Here is an 18261-nt window from a genome sequence, read left to right on the forward strand (position 1 = left end):
AGAATCATAAGATACAACACTTAATGATAATCATAGGGTACAAATAAGCAATAGAATCATACTAGGAAACAATCAATATCAATATAAATCGTAAGGATACAAGCAACAAAGTTACAGTCACGTATTGAGTTTTCTTATTTCTCCTCCTTTTCTACAGGCCCTGAAGCCCTCCAACCATGCGACCATTCAGAGCATTGTAAGAGCCGTAGGGGTCGTCTCTGGCATCCCGGAGCCTTGCTGTGTTCCGGACAAGATGACATCGCTCAGCATTTTATTCTTCGATGAAAACAAAAACGTGGTCCTCAAAGTGTATCCAAATATGACAGTGGAATCCTGTGCCTGCAGATAACCTCACCACTTTCCACGGCGACTTTCGTTGCTTCATAAACCTCTCCTCTTTCCATTTACGAAAGCATATTGTTGTCCAGTTTTACGAGCAGATGAGTAAGCAAGAGCTGAGAAGGAACATGGAATAGGTTTCCCCAACGGTAATTTTCCTACTGGGAGCATAGAGAAGGAAGTTTTGAAAGCTCACCACAGGGGCAAATAACGTGTGGGTTGGGGAAGATAGGAAAATGAGAACTGGAAAGAATTCCATCCGGAACTGAAGATGAGCAGGAAAACACAATCTACGTTTTTATGCTGTGTTTGAAGACCGTTCACCCAAGCTGCTGGTTTTCCCCAATCCGTTCTTCCAGAATGTAATGGTGAAGGAGATTTTAATATACATATTGTGCTTTTGAAGCTAAGCTTTCCACTTTAGGTTATAAGAAGACTCAAAATATACCATAAGCTAATAAGATCCTACTTCTCATATTTCAAAGTTTCAAATATTCTTTTTTTTAAAAAAATCTAACCTGTTGGTTTCCCTAGCATAACATGTCAGTAGTGTTTTGCTCCACCCCTCACAAAAAAAGCAAGGGCTTTCATTCTTAAAATAATAGGGACTTTTTTATCTGAAAGCAGAAATATGTTTCTGGTGCTTATTTAGTAAAGATCGGGTTAACCTTACACACCTCTCTTGGTTATAAAATCTTGATCTCCGTACTGAATACCAGAAAGAAGTGATAAAGGGGGTAGAGTTTCAAATTTTGGTTTTGCCAGTCAATTAGGGTAGCCTATAATTTTAATAACCATTTCACAATGGGAATTGGGTGACGATCTCTACAAACTACAAAAGGATTAAAGAAAATATAACGAATATGTTTAATGCGTGACCCATTTGGGAAGGGAGCTGATAACGTTCTTAACTAGGCCCCGGATCATCAAAGTTGAAAGGCCATTCCTTGATTTAATGGGTTGATTTCAACATGTTGCCTGAACTCGGCCACTGGAGTTTGTGAAGATGGTCTGTGGCTATATAAGCTAGGTGAATTGTAATGTATTTAATGAACTATGGTTAAACCATGGCTTAGCAAGATGTATGAACTCAGCTTAGCTCTCAGAATCTATTTCAGTGTGAAAATGCAGCCACCCCTGGTAGTTAGAGGCAGTTGTGCCAATATACAGAATACATACGTGTGGCAGAAAGCAGGAAAGTGAAAATGGCAATCGCAATAGAAGCATAGCTATTAGAAGCAAGCAGCCATCACTTGTCATGCAAAGCCAAAGCCAGTAGCTTTATAGTTTGCCACATACATTACAAGAATCTCCCAAGACAGGGTTGCATTTGCAGGAATGACCAAATAAAGCTTCAAAGATCTTGGGGGAGGTCAAACTTGCATGCTTGCGGCCATGCAAGGATTCCAAGCTAAGCTCTCACTTGACCCCCTCCTTCCAGGCTAACGGGCAATTTTCCAACACTTGTCCTCTTTTTTACATGCATCGTGCATGCAGAACACATTTAAAAGGGGTGGGGCTTCAAACTTGTCCTAACAGCCATCTTGACATTTTCACGCACGCACACATACACACACACACACACTCACTCACATCTCAATGACAACATGCATAACTATGTAGAACGTAGATCTTGGGTCTTCAAAGTTGGCAACTTTAAGACTTGTTGACCATTTCTGGCCCAGGAACTCTGGGTGTTGAAGTCCGCAAGTCTTAAAAGTTGCCAGGTTTGGAGGCCCCTGCCCTAGATCATTTGGAAAGGTTAGGATCTGGGTTCAAATCGACCCCTGCATCTTCTGCATCTTACAGGAGATGGAAAGTGCCTTCCATACTCTGCTGAAAGCCTGGGACAATTTTCTTGCATTCAGGCAAAACTGTAGCAGTGCAAATGGGGTTTTCCAGCTTTAATTTCTAGAGAGGCGAGTTGCAGATTCAAATGGTTGAATACTGTCTTAATGAACAACCAATTCATTTGTTATTAATCTTACCGCCTCCTTGTCTATGTAAAATGTATATAAATAATGAAATAAGACTTTTGTACATTTTTTTTTTGTTTAGGAATAAATGCTTGTACAGTTGGCATCAGTATAGTTTTTAAAAAGCCAAAGGATATTTGTATATGGAAAGAAGCTTTTTATCAATGCATTTAATTTATTTCTAATGCATATGTTAATTAATTTCTGCATTTTAGTACTCTTAAAACACACAGCAGTTTTTATATTAATTTTGAAAAATATATATATCTATATATCTGCCTTCAAAAGTAAATGTGTATATCCCAAATCACAAACAAGGATATTTTCACTACTAATATATAAGCTTGTCTGATTTGTTTGTTGCTCTCCTTTAGTTAACAATGCTTTTCCCCCCCACTGCATATTATTGCGTACAAGGTTATGCTTTTCAAAAGCAACATAGCATGCATGATGTTCAGGATTCTTGTTTATTTTCTAGTAACCACGAAAAATATTTGTTACAAAATCACTGCAATCCGCAGTTGTTAAAAAATGGGATGTGGAAGTTTACTTGGACTTCAGCAAAGCATTTGATAAAGTAGACCGTAACCTACTACTAGATAAAGTAGAAAAATGTGGGTTAGACAGCACCACCACCAGATGGATTCGTAACTGGCTGACCAACCGCACTCAACGTGTAGTCCTCAACGGAACTACATCCACATGGAGGGAAGTATGCAGTGGAGTTCCTCCTTCAAGCCCTGGTATTTCTCCATCTTCTCATACTCCTCCCTCCAGAGTAGAAATCAAAATTTAAAAAGAAAAAAAAACATTATTGCAATGCATATATCAGAAGCCACATAGATAAACATGAACACTATAACATGAATATCTTGTGAATATATCTGCTTATGTATATTTGCCAATTATATATTTGCATATATAGAAACAAGAGTACAAAGTCATGCATGACTTTTTATATACCCTTTTTAAAGATTGGTTTTTCCACACCCAGTGAAAACACACCGTGAAGATTTACTTGGTGAATTTACTGGAGTCACACTTGGCGTGATTTACTGAGCCCAGTTCACACTCGACTCATTCTTATTACTCTATCTCTTTTCCTGGGTTTGTAAATGAGGGTTTCCTTTAAGTCAGGGGTGAAATCTACTTACCTTCCTTACCAGCTCAGAAGTGTATGAACCCCACACGTGCGTGTCACATCACTTTCCTGCACGTGTCACATGCGTGCACAGAGGGTAAAGAAAACATTACTTCCTGCTTTAAGTCATTATCTGGGGTTAGTTGGTTGGTTGGTATGTAACTACTGGGATAAATAGCAATAGCACTTAGACTTATATACCGCTTCACAGTGCTTTATAACCTTCTCTAAGTGGTTGCATTAGCCTGGCTAGGTGGCTCAGTGGCTAAGACACTGAGCTTGTCGATTAGAAAGGTCAGCAGTTTGACGGTTCAAATCCCTATTATAAGTCTCCTACATGAGCAGGGGGTTGGACTAGATGACTTCCAAGGTCCCCTCCAACTCTGGTCAAGTGTGAAAAAACAGGTTTATATGTTAAGCTACAATTCAGAAGATTTATTGCTCAAGTCTATACACAAGAATCTTCTCGTCAACTAAGAACTATTAGTAAATTGGTGCGAGATAAAAAGTTAACGGCATTTAAGGGAGGCTGGACTTGGATTGCTTGTGGCAACATAAGGACTCCAGACTCTCTTAACTCCAGACTCTCCACTCTCTCTTCTTTTACACAATGCTACTCCTAACCCCCTTGTTCCTCCAGGTAGATTGAATTGCAATCTAGAGAACAGAAAACGAGACAGCAGTTGACGGGCAATGACCCTGCCTTTCACCCTCATTTTTCATTGGCACAAAAATGCTCTGGAGGCCATCATATTCCTTGATTGCATCACAAGCTCACAATTTACTGCCTTCATGGTGATCATGTACCACAAAACAATCCAGTTTCCCTACATAAAGAGGGCTCTGATGTAAACTTTAAGGCAGGGGTATCAAAACTCGATTTCACTGAGGGTCATATCAGGGTTGTGTTTGATCTTGGGGGGGCCAGGATGGGCATGGCCAGCTCGACGTCACTCATGTTGGGGGGTACCTGTGGCAGCCCAAGTGATCTGCCAGTGAAAACGAGCTCCCAAGCTCCATTTCCAGATGCAATGGCCTCCTGCAACCCTCTGCCAGTGAAAACAGTTTGGGAGGGCAAAACATTTTCACTGGCAGAGGCACCGCAGGCCAATCCTTCACTATCTCCAGGGTGGCCTGAAGGGCCAGATCCAGTGGTGGGATTCAGCCGGTTCGGGCTGATCGGGCAAATTCGTAGTTAAATTGCTAGCTGGTCCTGCCCCTCCCCAACCCGTCCCTTCCAGGAGTCCACATCTGCTCCATTTAAGCTCCCAGGTAAGTTCAGGGAGGCCTCCTAGGTCCAAAATGTTGCTTGGGGTGGTGTGGTGTGCATCCCCCGCGGCCGATTTTTCCTCCCATGAGGCTTCAGGGAGGCCTTGAAGGCCCAAAACGGGGTGCGGGGGAAGCAGCGCGTCTCCCCCATGGCCCATTTTTGCTCCCAGAGGGGTTCAGGAGGCCAATTGCTGCCTGTCACACCCCATGTGTAATGTATTACTGTAAGTTTTGGCGGGAGTTTTAGGCGGGAAATATCTCGTCTCTGATTGGATGCAGCCTCAGGCTGAAGTGTATATAAGGAGAGGTTTTTCTCCAGAGTTTTCGCTGGGTCACCCGTTATTAAAGAGCTGTTGTCACTAACCTGGTCTCCTGCCTCGTCAATACCCAAACATAACATTGGCGACGAGGGTGGGATATTGAGGCAGAGTACCAGAACAGAGCTGAACTCACTACGAGAATCAAACCCAGCAAGGTGATGGCGAATGCAGCGATGACCGGCTACGCGCCACCTGCTCCGTTTGACCCGGCCCAGGAGAAATGGGGAATCTATATGACCCGTTTCGAAAGTTTCCTGGAGGCAAACGAGCTACAGGGAGTCGCCGACAACCGCAAACGGGCTTACTTCCTAAGCCACTGTGGGTCCGCAGTCATCGCCGTCGCAGAAGCCCTGGCGGAGCCAACACCGCTACAATCCGTATCGTGGCAGACCCTTCAGACCCTCCTGAAGAATCACTCGCACCAGCCCGTCCAAATCGTTCGGCCAGTGCGAGTTTGGGGAGCGAGGCAACAAGAAGGCGAGTCTATCAGCGACTACATGGCAGCCCTGAGACAAGCCTCCAAGCATTGCAGTACCGCGATCTGGACGAAGAGCTGCTGGAACAACTTATACGGGGGTCAGAGACATCCGTTTGAGGAGACGGTTGCTAGCCAAGAGCAACCTGACATTGGCAAACGCTCTGGACGAAGCCAGAGCCCATGAGATGTCCAACCATGCAGCAGACACTTTACAAAAGCGACTCACGCCGATGGCGGGCGCAAAGCCGAGCCCAGTCCACCACGAAGAAACCTATCGTGAGTCAACCAGCGAAGAGGAGGAAGAAGTCCACTACACCGGAAAATCGACAAGGGAAGACCCGGAGGAGTGCGGAAGTTGCGGGGGGCGACATCAGCGCCAAAGATGTAAGTTCAGGGACGCCATTTGCCGGCGGTGTGAGAGGAAGGGGCACCTGGCTCAAGTCTGCCGAGCACCCCAACCTTCCCGCCGAAAATTCAAATCGGCCAATCAGAGCGGCTCGGAGTCAGAGATGCAACCCCCACATTCCCGCCGCAATTTCAAACCAACCAATCAGGGCGCAGGATCGACAAGGCGAACCGCGATTGGCCAGGAAAGAAAGAGCGCGAAGTCAAACAGAATGACTGGTGCCAGTTGACCATGCCAAATGGGAGACGCCAATCGTCACCCTATAAAACCAGACGGGTCCATAGAATTTGTGCAGATTACAAGGCTACCTTGAACAAAGCATTGCAAAAGCGCCTACCCAGTTCCAGTAGTGCAACACTTATTGCACTCACTAGGCACGGACAAGTTTTGCCAAATTAGACTTGGCACAAGCGTACCAACAGCTACCCGTAGATGCTAGCACAGCTGAAGCCCAGACCATTGTAACGCACGAGGTGCCTTTAAATGCACTCGGTTACAGTTCGGGTGAGTGTGGCCCTGGGCTATTCAAAATTTGATGGAGCGACTCCTACAAGGGTTACCAGGAGTCGTGCCCTATTTCGATGATGTGTTGGTATCAGGGAAGATTTAAGAGAACTGGGGAAGCGATTAAGGAAAGTTTTGGCCATTTTAGGTCGGCAGGATTAAAAGTTAAAGCAAAAATGCCAGATTGGGGTCGAATCTGTTGAATTTTGGGTTATAGGATAGACAAGAAGGAATTCACCCCACTGAGAGCAAAGTCAAGCGATAAAGAGAGCCCCAGCACCCAAAAACAAGACAGAACTCCAGGCTTTCCTGGGTCTGGTAAACTTTTACGCCGTGTTTTTAAAAGACAAGGCAACCGTTGCTGAACCGCTGCATAAATTGCTTGGAAAAACACTGTTTGGTCTTGGGGAAGTCAGAGAATAGGGCATTTGAGGCAGTAAAAGTTTGCTATCAGCGATAGCCTGTTAATACAATACAACAACAGACTGCCGTTAGTATTGGTCTGTGATGCATCCCCTATGGAGTAGGAGCTGTACTTAGCCACAGACTCCCAAACGGCACTGAAGCCCCTATAGCGTTTTATTCACGAACAATGTCCCCGGCTGAGAGGAATTACAGCCAGCTAGATAGGGAGGCTCTCGCAATAGTGTCAGGGGTGAAAAAATTTCACGAATACGTTTTTGGGTGAGATTTCGAAATTGTCACTGATCACAGACCGCTATTGGGGTTACTGGCTGGCGACCGCCCAACGCCAGTAGCACTTTCACCTAGACTGACCAGATGGACTATTTTTTTGGCCGCATACTCCTACAAGCTGCAGCATCGGCCTGGAAAGGAGCTGGGGCATGCGGACGCATTGAGCAGATGCCCATTGCCAGGGGAAATCGAGGACCCCACCCCGGGCACACCCGTTCTACTAATTGACTCTTTGGACTCTGGCCAGTCACATCGCAGGAAGTGGCTCGGGCCTCCTACCGGGACGTTGTTTTAAGAACTGTAATCGGTTGGGTTCAAAGGGATGGCCGCTGCACCGGGCGACGTTTTAAGGAGTTTGTAAAGAAAAAGGGAATTGTCTGTGCAAGGGGTGCCTGCTCTGGGGGATAGGGTGGTAGTTCCAGAGAATCTGAGGAAAAGAGTTCTGGAACTCCTGCATGAGGGTCACCCAGGAATTGTGAGGATGAAGGGTTTGGCTAGGAGCTATGTCTGGTGGCCCCTAATGGACAGGGAAATCAGTGACAGGGTTGGCCGATGCCAAGTATGTCAGGAATCCAGACCACTACCACCTACGGCCCCAGTTTTGGAGTGGGAGAAACCCCAAGGCCCTTGGTCCCGCATACACATTGATTTTGCCGGCCCCTTTCACGCCAAACATTTCTAATTGTGGTGGATGCACTCTCCAAATGGCTGGAGATCATCCTAATGAAATCCACAACCGCGGAGCTGTCATCTCAGCACTAAAACACCTTTTCGCCACGCACGGGCTACCGGACACCCTCGTGTCCGATAACGGCCCACAGTTCACCGCAGCATTATTTGAAGGGTACCTGGCTGAAGAGGGCATCCGACATGCCCTCTCAGCGCCGTTCCACCCTGCGTCGAACGGCCTTGCTGAACGATTTGTTCGGAGTGCGAAAGAAGCGCTATCACGAAGCGGCCCCGGCGATTGGCAGGCACAAATCGACGCATTCCTAACCGTCCAACACAGGACCCCCTGTGTGGCCACCGGCCGCAGCCCAGCCGAGCTATTAATGGGCCGGAAGCTACGGTGCCCGCTAGACCGGCTACACCCGAACTACGTACAGGACGGGTTCAAAACAAAACCAGATAGAATCCGAGAGTTAAACATAGGAGACTCGGTGTGGGCACATAATTACAGCGACGGCCCAAACTGGAAGAGAGGGATAGTCATAGACAAAACGGGCCCCAAATCTTATCTAGTGGAACTAGACGATGGCAGAGTCTGGAGGCGCCACATAGATCAATTAAGAAACAGATTGAGCGATAAGGCAGAATTAGGCGAGACCAGCCCTGACTATGATTTAATTAACCCCACAGCTGACTGGAGCCGAGAACAAACAGGAAGCGTAAGCAAAGAACCAAACAGAGACTTATCTGAGTCAGGCGAGGTCCAGCGACACCCTCCGGTCCCTCTAGAGGACAGCAGGTCCGAGCGGGCGAATAATCCAGGGCCGGATGGCCGGGAGGAGGAGCTCAGAGGAACGAAAAGTCCCTCCGGCAGGCTCGACTCAACTCCAGAAAGTGAACTGCGCAGGTCCGGGAGAGTCAGGAGACGCCCCACGTACCTGCAGGACTACGTAGAGAAATAATATGCAAATATTGGCAAAGTGCCTTCTGGGAGGGAAGGAGTGTAATGTATTACTGTAAGTTTTGGCGGGAGTTTTAGGCGGGAAATATCTCGTCTCTGATTGGATGCAGCCTCAGGCTGAAGTGTATATAAGGAGAGGTTTTTCTCCAGAGTTTTAGCTGGGTCACCCGTTATTAAAGAGCTGTTGTCACTAACCTGGTCTCCTGCCTCGTCAATACCCAAACATAACACCATGGCCATGGCCACACCCACCCACCCAGTCATTAGGACAGAGAACCGGTTATTAAATTATTTGAATCCCATCACTGGTCAGATCTAAGCATCCATGGGCCAGATCCAGCCCACCTGCCTTGAGTTTTGACACCCCTGATTTAAGGTAATGTTTAGACTAGACTAGATTAGACTCTTTTTTTTTTATTTTGCATTTATATCCCGCCCTTCTCCGAAGACTCAGGGCGGCTTACACTATGTCAAGCAATTGTCTTCATCCTTTTGTATATTATATACAAAGTCAACTTATTGCCCCCAGCAATCTAGGCCCTCATTTTACCTACCTTATAAAGGATGGAAGGCTGAGTCAACCTTGGGCCTGGTGGGACTTGAACCTGCAGTAATTGCAAGCAGCTGCTGTTAATAACAGACTGTCTTACCAGTCTGAGCCACCGGAGGCCCATTTGATTTTAACAGCCGATCAACATCCTCAAGATATTTCTCCCCACCCTCAGCTATGAAGATAATACATTTCCACAGTCAACCATGACAGGACTGATAGTCAAGGTGACCATATCTGCACAGTGAGAGCTGAGAGTCACTCCGAGGAAACCTGCTGAGAAAAGGTTGAAAGCAAAGACTCTAAACTGAATTTCAAAACTGATCCAGTCCTTGTGATCAGCAAGTGATTGGAGAGATTCCAATGAAAATGATGGCTAGTTTTATGACTCATCGGAAAGGACGGGTTTGGGGGGAAGGAAGAACTTCACGCTCCATTATTTCATCAAAGGGCAGAATGAAACGGGAAAGAAAGACTGAACCTTTTTCATAAATCAGCCTTTGAGGGGAAAAATTAAAAATCTCCCCGGGGTTGAAAGGCTAGGAGGAACTTCATATAGATAAGCTTTTCAAGAGATGAAAAGTTCTCTTCATGTTTTTCAAGGTACATAAAAGGTTTTCATTCAAATGTGAGATAATAGCTATTTAAACCTTCAAAGGGAGGAAAACTAATGGGGAAAGCTCAGAAATACTGTAGGTCTGATTTGGGATAATGCTTATCTACCCATACCAGTATTTATTTAGCAGTAAGGTGCATGTTACTTGCCCTCTAGACCAGGGGTCTCTAACCTTGGCAACCTCAAGCCTAGAGGACTTCAACTTCCAGAATCCCCCAGCCAGCAAAGCTGGCTGGGGAATTCAGGAAGTTGAAGACCACAAGGCTTAAAGTTTTGCTGGCGGGGGAATTCTGGGAGTTGAAGTCCGTCAAGCTTAAAGTTTTACTGACTTTGCTGGCTGGGGAATTCTGGGAGTTGACGTCCACCAGGTTTAAGGTTTTGCTGACTTTGCTGGCTGGGGAATTCTGGGAGTTGAAGTCCACCAGGCTTAAGGTTTTTCTGGCTTTTCTGGCTGGGGAATTCTGTGAGTTGAAGTCCACCAGGCTTCAAGTTTTGCTGGCTGGGGAATTCTGGGAGTTGAAGTCCTCCAGGCTTAAGGTTTTGCTGGCTGGGGAATTCTGTGAGTTGAAGTCCACCAGGCTTAAGATTTTGCTGGCTTTTCTGGCTGGGGAATTCTGTGAGTTGAAGTCCACCAGGCTTAAAGTTTTGCTGGCTGGGGAATTCTATGAGTTGAAGTCCACCAGGCTTAAAGTTTTGCTGGCTGGGGAATTCTGGGAGTTGAAGTCCACCAGGCTTAAAGTTTTGCTGGCTGGGGAATTCTGTGAGTTGAAGTCCACCAGGCTTAAGGTTTTTCTGGCTTTTCTGGCTGGGGAATTCTGTGAGTTGAAGTCCACCAGGCTTCAAGTTTTGCTGGCTGGGGAATTCTGGGACTTGAAGTCCACCAGGCTTAAAGTTGCCAAGGTTGGAGACCCCTGCTCTAAGCTATTCAAATGGCATTTGTTATGTATTCATGTTTGTACCTTTAAATATTTGAGCGGGAAATCAGCACGTTGCTGATTGGACGAAGCCTCCAGCAGAACTGTATAAAAGGAGAGGTTTTTCCCCCAGCCTGTTGCTGGGTTCACCATATATTAAAGAGCTGTTGTCACTACCCTGGTCTCCAGCCTCGGTAACTTCCAGAACTTAACATTGGCGACGAAGGTGGGATCTCGAGGCTAAGGAGAACCAGAACCGAGCTGAAGCACACATGATAGAACCGAACCCAGCAAATCAGGGCAGAAACCGCGGAGATGGCCAGTTACACTCCGCCCGCACTGTTTGACCCAGCCAGAGAGAAATGGGGAACGTATATGACCCGTTTCGAAAGCTTTCTAGAAGCCAACGAACTGCAGGGAGTTCCAGATAACCGCAAAAGGGCTTATTTCTTAAGCCACTGTGGTCCGGAGGTCATCGATATTGCGGAAGCCCTGGCAGAGCCAACGCCGATACAATCGGTATCGTGGCCAACTCTGCAAACCCTACTAAAAACCACTGCACCCACACCGTCCAAATCGTGCGGCGGTTTGAATTGGAGAGCGAAGACAGATGGAGGGCGAATCCATCGGTGACTACATGGCCGCCCTAAGGAAAGCGCCCAAGGACTGCGGATACCGAGACCTAGACGAGGTGCTGCTCGAGCAACTCATCCGAGGTCAAAGACATCCGTTTGCGGCGCGGCTGCTAGCAAAGAGCAACCTAACGCTGGCCAACGCTCTGGGCGAAGCCAGAGCACATGAAATGTCCACCAAGCGGCGGAGACACTGCAAAGCCTCTCCACCAAAGGCGAGCACAAAGCCGGCTCCAGTGCACCAGGAGGAGATTCAGACCGAATCCGGCGGTGACGGTGAGGATGAGGAAGGGTCTGCCGAACCGAAAAGCGCGACAAAGAGGACCGAGATGAATGCGGAAGCTGCAGAGGTCAACACCAGCGCCAACGCTGCAAGTTTAAGGACGCAACATGTCAGCGGTGTGGAAAGAAGGGGCACCTAGCTCAAGTCTGTCGAGCTCCCCAACCTTCCCGCCGAAAATTCAAATCGGCCAATCAGAGCGCGGGATCGGAAGGGCGACCCGCGATTGGCTCAAATACGAAAGGCGCGAATTCAAACCATACGACTGTAGTCATAGGCCACGCCTCAACCCGAGTGGAGAAGAAGATCTTCACCAAACCTAAAATAGAGGGAGTAAGGTGCCGACTCAAGTGGACACGGGTCAGCCATCACCATCATGTCCTGGGACACTTTGGTGAAGTCACTGCCATCAGTCGCAAGCGCCACCTGCAATCCCAACGGTTACGGGTCCACGATTACCAGGGAAATCGAATCCCTGTTCGAGGGACCACCTCCGTCCGCGTCGAGTACGGACCTCAAAAGAAGACCCTGCCCATCACAATCGTCGAGGGGACTCTGCCTAGTTTGCTAGGACTAGACTGGTTTCGACTGGGCATGGGAGTGACTGGCATCTACAGAAGTGACTGCAACCTGAAAGACATACTCTTGAGCGAGTTCGAAGATGTCTTCAAGGACTGCCTGGGCAAGTACAAGGGGACCCCTATTTCCTTCAACTTAGACCCCCAGGTAGCTCCCATTAGGCTAAAGGCGAGGAGAGTCCCTTTTGCCCTTAAGCCAAAAATCGACAAGGAGCTAGATAAGCTCATAAATCAGGGAATTTTGGTACCAGTCGATCACGCAAAGTGGGAGACGCCAATCGTCACACCCATAAAACCAGATGGGTCAATTAGAATTTGCGCTGACTACAAGGCGACGCTAAACAAAGCCTTACAGAAAAGCGCTTACTCGGTTCCCGTGGTGCAACACTTACTGCACTCTCTGGGGCAAGGGCAGGTCTTTGCAAAGTTAGACTTGGCCCAAGCCTACCAACAACTGCCCGTAGACGCCAACACAGCCGAAGCCCAAACAATTGTAACCCACAGGGGTGCATTCAGGTGCACCCGACTACAATTTGGGGTGAGTGTGGCACCGGGGTTGTTCCAAAACTTAATGGAACGACTTCTGCAAGGGCTCCCAGGGGTAGTTCCCTACTTCGATGATGTCTTGATATCAGCGGAAAACGTAGAGGAACTGGGGGAGCGGTTAAGAAAGGTTCTGAGCATTTTCCGGGCAGCCGGACTAAAGGTGAAAGCAAACAAATGCCACATAGGGGTCGAATCCGTCGAATTCTTGGGCTACCGAATAGACAAGAAGGGAATTCACCCCACTGAGAGCAAAGTCAAGGCAATCAGAAAGGCCCCAGCGCCCAAAAACAAAGCAGAGCTACAGGCATTCCTGGGGCTAGTGAATTTTTACGCGGTCTTTTTAAAAAACAAAGCGACCGTTGCTGAACCGCTGCACAAGCTTCTAGGAAAAAATACTGTTTGGTCTTGGGGAAAGTCGGAAAGTAGGGCTTTTTTATATAAAAAGTTTTTATTGGTCAAAAAAAATTTATGCAAATACATATCAGGTATGGTAAATTTTCATTTTTCTTATACATGATAAGAATTTTTACTCCAAATTTTAAACACATACAACAGCCATATGGCAAGCAGGTGAAACGAAGTAGCTAAATTTCAATCTTACATACACAATGAGGAAGGGTCAAGAATAATCAGAATATCATACGAAAGAGAATAAGAAAAACCAACACAATACCAAATATCTTTATCACTTCCTAGTTTTGGATCTCAGAACTCTGGGTTCAGCCTGACCCAACTCTAGGGCCGCAACAGCGGCAGCCGCCTCCGCCCCATGGTCTATAACCTCCCCTTCTTCAACTCCTGGGTCATCTAAATCCAAGGGGGCTTTGGGTTCCTCCACGTAGGCCGCAGCCTCCATAATTGTACTAATTTTTTCATAATGCCCTCCCGGAAAATCATCAATCCTCTGGCATCAGCCATCTGAAGCCCACTCCTTCTGGTACAATTTGCTTGATAAAAGTAATATTTCTTTCTCATTTCACGTACCTGTCTGGGAATCTGCCTCAGAATGGCTATCTCCCTGCCCCTATAAGTCAGTGCCCCACTCCTATGTTTTCTAAGAATTTCATCTCTCGCCTCTTTTCACAAATTTGACATGAACCTCTCTAGGAACTGCATGCGTGCGTGCATATTGTGAATTAACTCTATAAACTCGATCCACGTCCCAATTCATAAAATCAACACCTCTCCCAAGAAATTCTCCCAACAGTTTAGTCACAACGTCTCTCAAGTCTTCTTGGTCCACTTCTTCCAAATTTTGAAACCTAAGGAAATAAGACATTTTATCCATCTGTAGTCCGAGCACAGCATTGCTTGTCATCTCCCCTCTTTTCTGCACCGCCTGCATCTCACCCTCCAGACCTTCCACTTTCTGCTTATTTTCTGCTGAGACTTGTTGAGTATCCTTTAAATCCTTTTGGATAGTCACAATTTCTGCTCTTATTTCATCCAGTTTCTTGTCCATATTAGATAACTTTTCCAGAATTCTCTCCATTTCTCCAGCAGTTGGTCTCTGACCTTTTGCCATTTAAAAAAAAAAAAAAAAAAAAAAATTTTTCAAAATCCTCAGGCAGGCACAGTATCCTTATAATTTCCTCCGGATCCACCAGGGGGCACTCACAGGAGCAACGAGTCCAGAGTATAGTTAATCAACCAGGAAGCCGAAGGGAAGTGATGTCATCAAAATTCTCATAGTGAAGGCGGAAGCTGGACGCCACCATTGTTCCCCAGAGGGAGGGGGGGCCTCAAACCCTCCCTCCTAAATTTCTCCATCACCTCTTCTCTCCAGAGCTCCACAAAACCGGTAATCTTGTTATTTTAAGTTCTCCTCTCTCCAAAGTGATTCGTACTCCTTCCAGTCGCAGGGGAGAGAAAAAAAAAAAACCCCCCCGCACTCCGGAGTACTCCACTCACGTTTGCCGATATTCCCTTCCCTTCTTCATTCCTCAATTCTTCTCCGTTCCCTGTTCACCACCAGGCTGCTGCAATTATAAATCCAAAGCCCCGGTATCACCGGGCACAGCGGCCCAGGCGACGACCAAAATAATGGCCGCGGCCTGTGGCCTCCGCACCCCGCCGAGCCTAGGACGCGCCAGCATCGGTCCCCCCAGTCCTGTATATCGGCTGGGAGACCCCTGGCGAGCCGTCCGTACGGCAGGTGTCCTTTTCGGAACACCTGGCCCCTAAGGGCCTCGGCGGCGGCCGGATTCGGACACTGGAGGCAGGAGAAGCCTTCCAGACGTCCGTTGCCACCGGATACCGGAAGTCGTCTCCTGAAAGTAGGGCTTTTGAAACAGTAAAAAACCTGCTTTCAAGCGATAGCCTGCTCATCCAATATCATAACTCATTGCCCCTAGTGCTGGTTTGCGATGCCTCCCCTTACGGGGTGGGGGCTGTGCTCAGCCACAGACTTCCAAACGGCACAGAAGCCCCTATAGCCTTCTACTCTAGAACAATGTCCCCCCCAGAGAGGAACTATAGCCAGTTAGATAAAGAAGCGCTAGCAATTGTGTCAGGGGTGAAAAAATTCCACGAATATGTATTTGGGCGGGATTTTGAAATTGTGACTGACCACAGACCGCTGTTAGGAATACTGGCAGGAGACCGCCCAACGCCTGTGGCACTTTCGCCACGATTGACTCGATGGACTATTTTCTTAGCCGCTTATTCGTACAAGCTGCAGCATCGGCCAGGAAAAGAAGTGGGGCATGCGGACGCTTTAAGCAGATGCCCACTACCAGAGGCAATCGAAGACCCCACCCCGGGGACGCCTGTCCTGCTGATTGACTCTTTGGACTCAGGCCCAGTCACCTCTAAGGAGGTGGCTCGGGCGTCATACCGGGACATTGTGATAAGGACTGTACTCGGATGGGTACAAAGAGGGTGGCCCGCTGCGCCGGGCGAAAGGTTTAAGGAATTTGTAAAAAAGCGTGATGAGCTCTCGGCTCAAGGGGGGTGCCTATTATGGGGTGATCGTGTGGTAATCCCGGATAAATTAAGGGGAAAGGTATTGGACCTCCTCCACGAGGGTCACCCAGGGATCGTAAGGATGAAGGGGCTAGCAAGAAGCTATGTGTGGTGGCCACTCATGGATTCAGAAATTGCTGAGAGGGTAGGGAAATGCCAGGCTTGCCAAGAGTCCAGACCCCTACCACCAACGGCCCCAGTCAGGAATGGGAAAACCCCAAGGGCCCTGGTCAAGAATCCACATTGATTTTGCTGGGCCTTCCACGCCAAACCTTCCTAGTGGTTGTCGACGCATTCTCTAAATGGTTAGAAATCATACTTATGAAATCCACTACGGCCGAGGCAGTAATCGCAGCCCTCGCCACCTATTCGCAACCACGGGTTGCCTGACACTCTGGTGTCCGACAACGGCCCGCAATTCACGGCAGCCCAGTTTGAGAATACTTGGCAGAGGAGGGCATCCGCCATGCCCTCTCCGCGCCTTTCCACCCTGCGTCGAATGGCCTTGCAGAGCGTTCCGTCCGGAGCGCTAAGGAGGCATTGTCCAGACTCAAGCCAGGAGACTGGCAAGCAAAAGTAGATTTCTTTCTGGCCATTCAGCACAGAACCCCAAGCACTGCTACAGGCAGAAGCCCAGCCGAACTATTGATGGGACGGAAGCTCCGGTGCCCACTTGACCGTTTGAATCCCCATTACACACCAGAGGGTTACCAGGGGGAAATAGCAAAAACGAGAGGAATGGGTATAGGCGACAGAGTGTGGGCCCGCAACTATGGGGACGGCCCAAGCTGGCTCGCAGGGCAAATCATAAAAGCGACCGGTCCAAAGTCATACTTGGTCGAATTACAAGACAACCGAGTATGGAGGCGCCACATAGATCAGATAAGGAAACGAATAACGGAACAACCGGACCAAACGAGACAGATAGTGACCAATCCTTATTTGAACCCACAGCTGACCATAACCCGGAGGCGCAAGACTTAGCTGAGGTCCCGGAGGTCCAGCGACGCCATCAGGTTCCCGAGGGAATCGGCAGGGAAAATTACAAAAGTAATCCAAGGCCGGATGGCCAAGAAAAAGAGTCTGCAAGTAATCCAGGGCCCGTTGGCCTAGAGAAAGAGCTGGGAGGAGAAAACAGCCCCTCCGACCAGCTCAAAACACCACCCAGAACTGAACCGCGCAGGTCTGAAAGAACTAGGAGACGCCCAGGTTATTTGCGTGACTACGTCGAATAATAACATGTAAATAAAATGTAAATAGAGGCAAAGTGTTTTCTGGGAGGGGAGGAGTGTTATGTATTCATGTTTGTACCTTTAAATATTTGAGCGGGAAATCAGCACGTTGCTGATTGGACGAAGCCTCCAGCAGAACTGTATAAAAGGAGAGGTTTTTCCCCCAGCCTGTTGCTGGGTTCACCATATATTAAAGAGTTGTTGTCACTACCCTGGTCTCCAGCCTCGTTACTTCCAGAACTTAACAGCATTTATATTCTTAGACAGGCAAATGGACTTGAATTCTGTATATGTACATTAAATCTGTCTTTCTGGAATTCACAGAAGACCATCCAGATCAATATTGGATGCTTGAGAATTGGATGCTGTAGGAGCTCTGCTATATCCCAAAGGTGCTTTTTTTTTTTTTTAAGGCAACCAGACTCAAAATCCTTGAAGGTGTTCCACTTCTCATCCAGGAAGCTTCTTCAGTTCTGGCGGAAGTTGGAATCAGAACTGAAAGTTCTTCAGCTTCAAGAAACATCTTGAAGTTTCTTGACATCTTCAAGAAAAAAAGAAAAGAAAAGAAAATACAGTTGCCTTTTGAAAAAGCTGGGGAATTCTGAGCATTAAAGTCCACCAGTCTTAAAAGTTGCCAAAGTTGGACAACCCTGCTTTAGTGTTTCTTAATAGATTTTGAGCCACAGTGGCACAATGGTTAGAGTGCAGTACTGCAGGCGACTTCTGCTGACTGCCGGCTGCCTACAATTTGGCAGTTCAAACCTCACTAAGCTCAAGGTTGACTCAGCCTTCCATCCTTCCAAGGTGGGTAAAATGAGGACCCAGATTGTTGAGGGCAAGAGGCTGACTCTGTAAACCGCTTGGAGAGGGCTGGAAAGTACTGTAAAACGGTATGTAAGTCTAAGTGCTATTGCCATTGCTATTTAGATATCTCAAGTCTATGACTGAAGTTGTGCTGGTTTACCAGGGAATAGCATTTGCTGCTTGCAAGGCCTCTTGTGGCTCAACAGACTAATGCAGTCTGTTATTAACACAGCTGTCTGCAATTACTGCAGGTTCTAGTCCCACCAGGCCCAAGGTTGACTCAGCCTTCCATCCTTTATAAGGTAGGTAAAATGAGGACCCAGATTGTTGCGGGCAATAAAGTTGACTTTGTATATAAATATACAAATAGGATGAAGACTATTGCT

General features: G+C 47.4%; 1 protein-coding gene across 2 annotated transcripts in view; it reads left to right on the plus strand.

Moving 5' to 3' along the window:
- The window catches only part of BMP3 (bone morphogenetic protein 3), a 49510-nt gene extending 47091 nt beyond the window's left edge, over nucleotides 1-2419 (plus strand). For both annotated transcript variants that reach the window (XM_058193330.1, XM_058193329.1), the window contains exon 3: nucleotides 158-2419. In XM_058193330.1, coding sequence (XP_058049313.1) covers nucleotides 158-285 — 128 coding nt within the window. In that variant the 3' untranslated portion in view covers nucleotides 286-2419. The remainder of the gene's footprint in view (nucleotides 1-157) is intronic.
- Nucleotides 2420-18261: the final 15842 nt, after the last annotated feature.

The sequence above is a fragment of the Ahaetulla prasina genome, chromosome 8 (genome assembly GCF_028640845.1).
Source record: "Ahaetulla prasina isolate Xishuangbanna chromosome 8, ASM2864084v1, whole genome shotgun sequence".
NCBI lineage: Eukaryota > Metazoa > Chordata > Lepidosauria > Squamata > Colubridae > Ahaetulla > Ahaetulla prasina.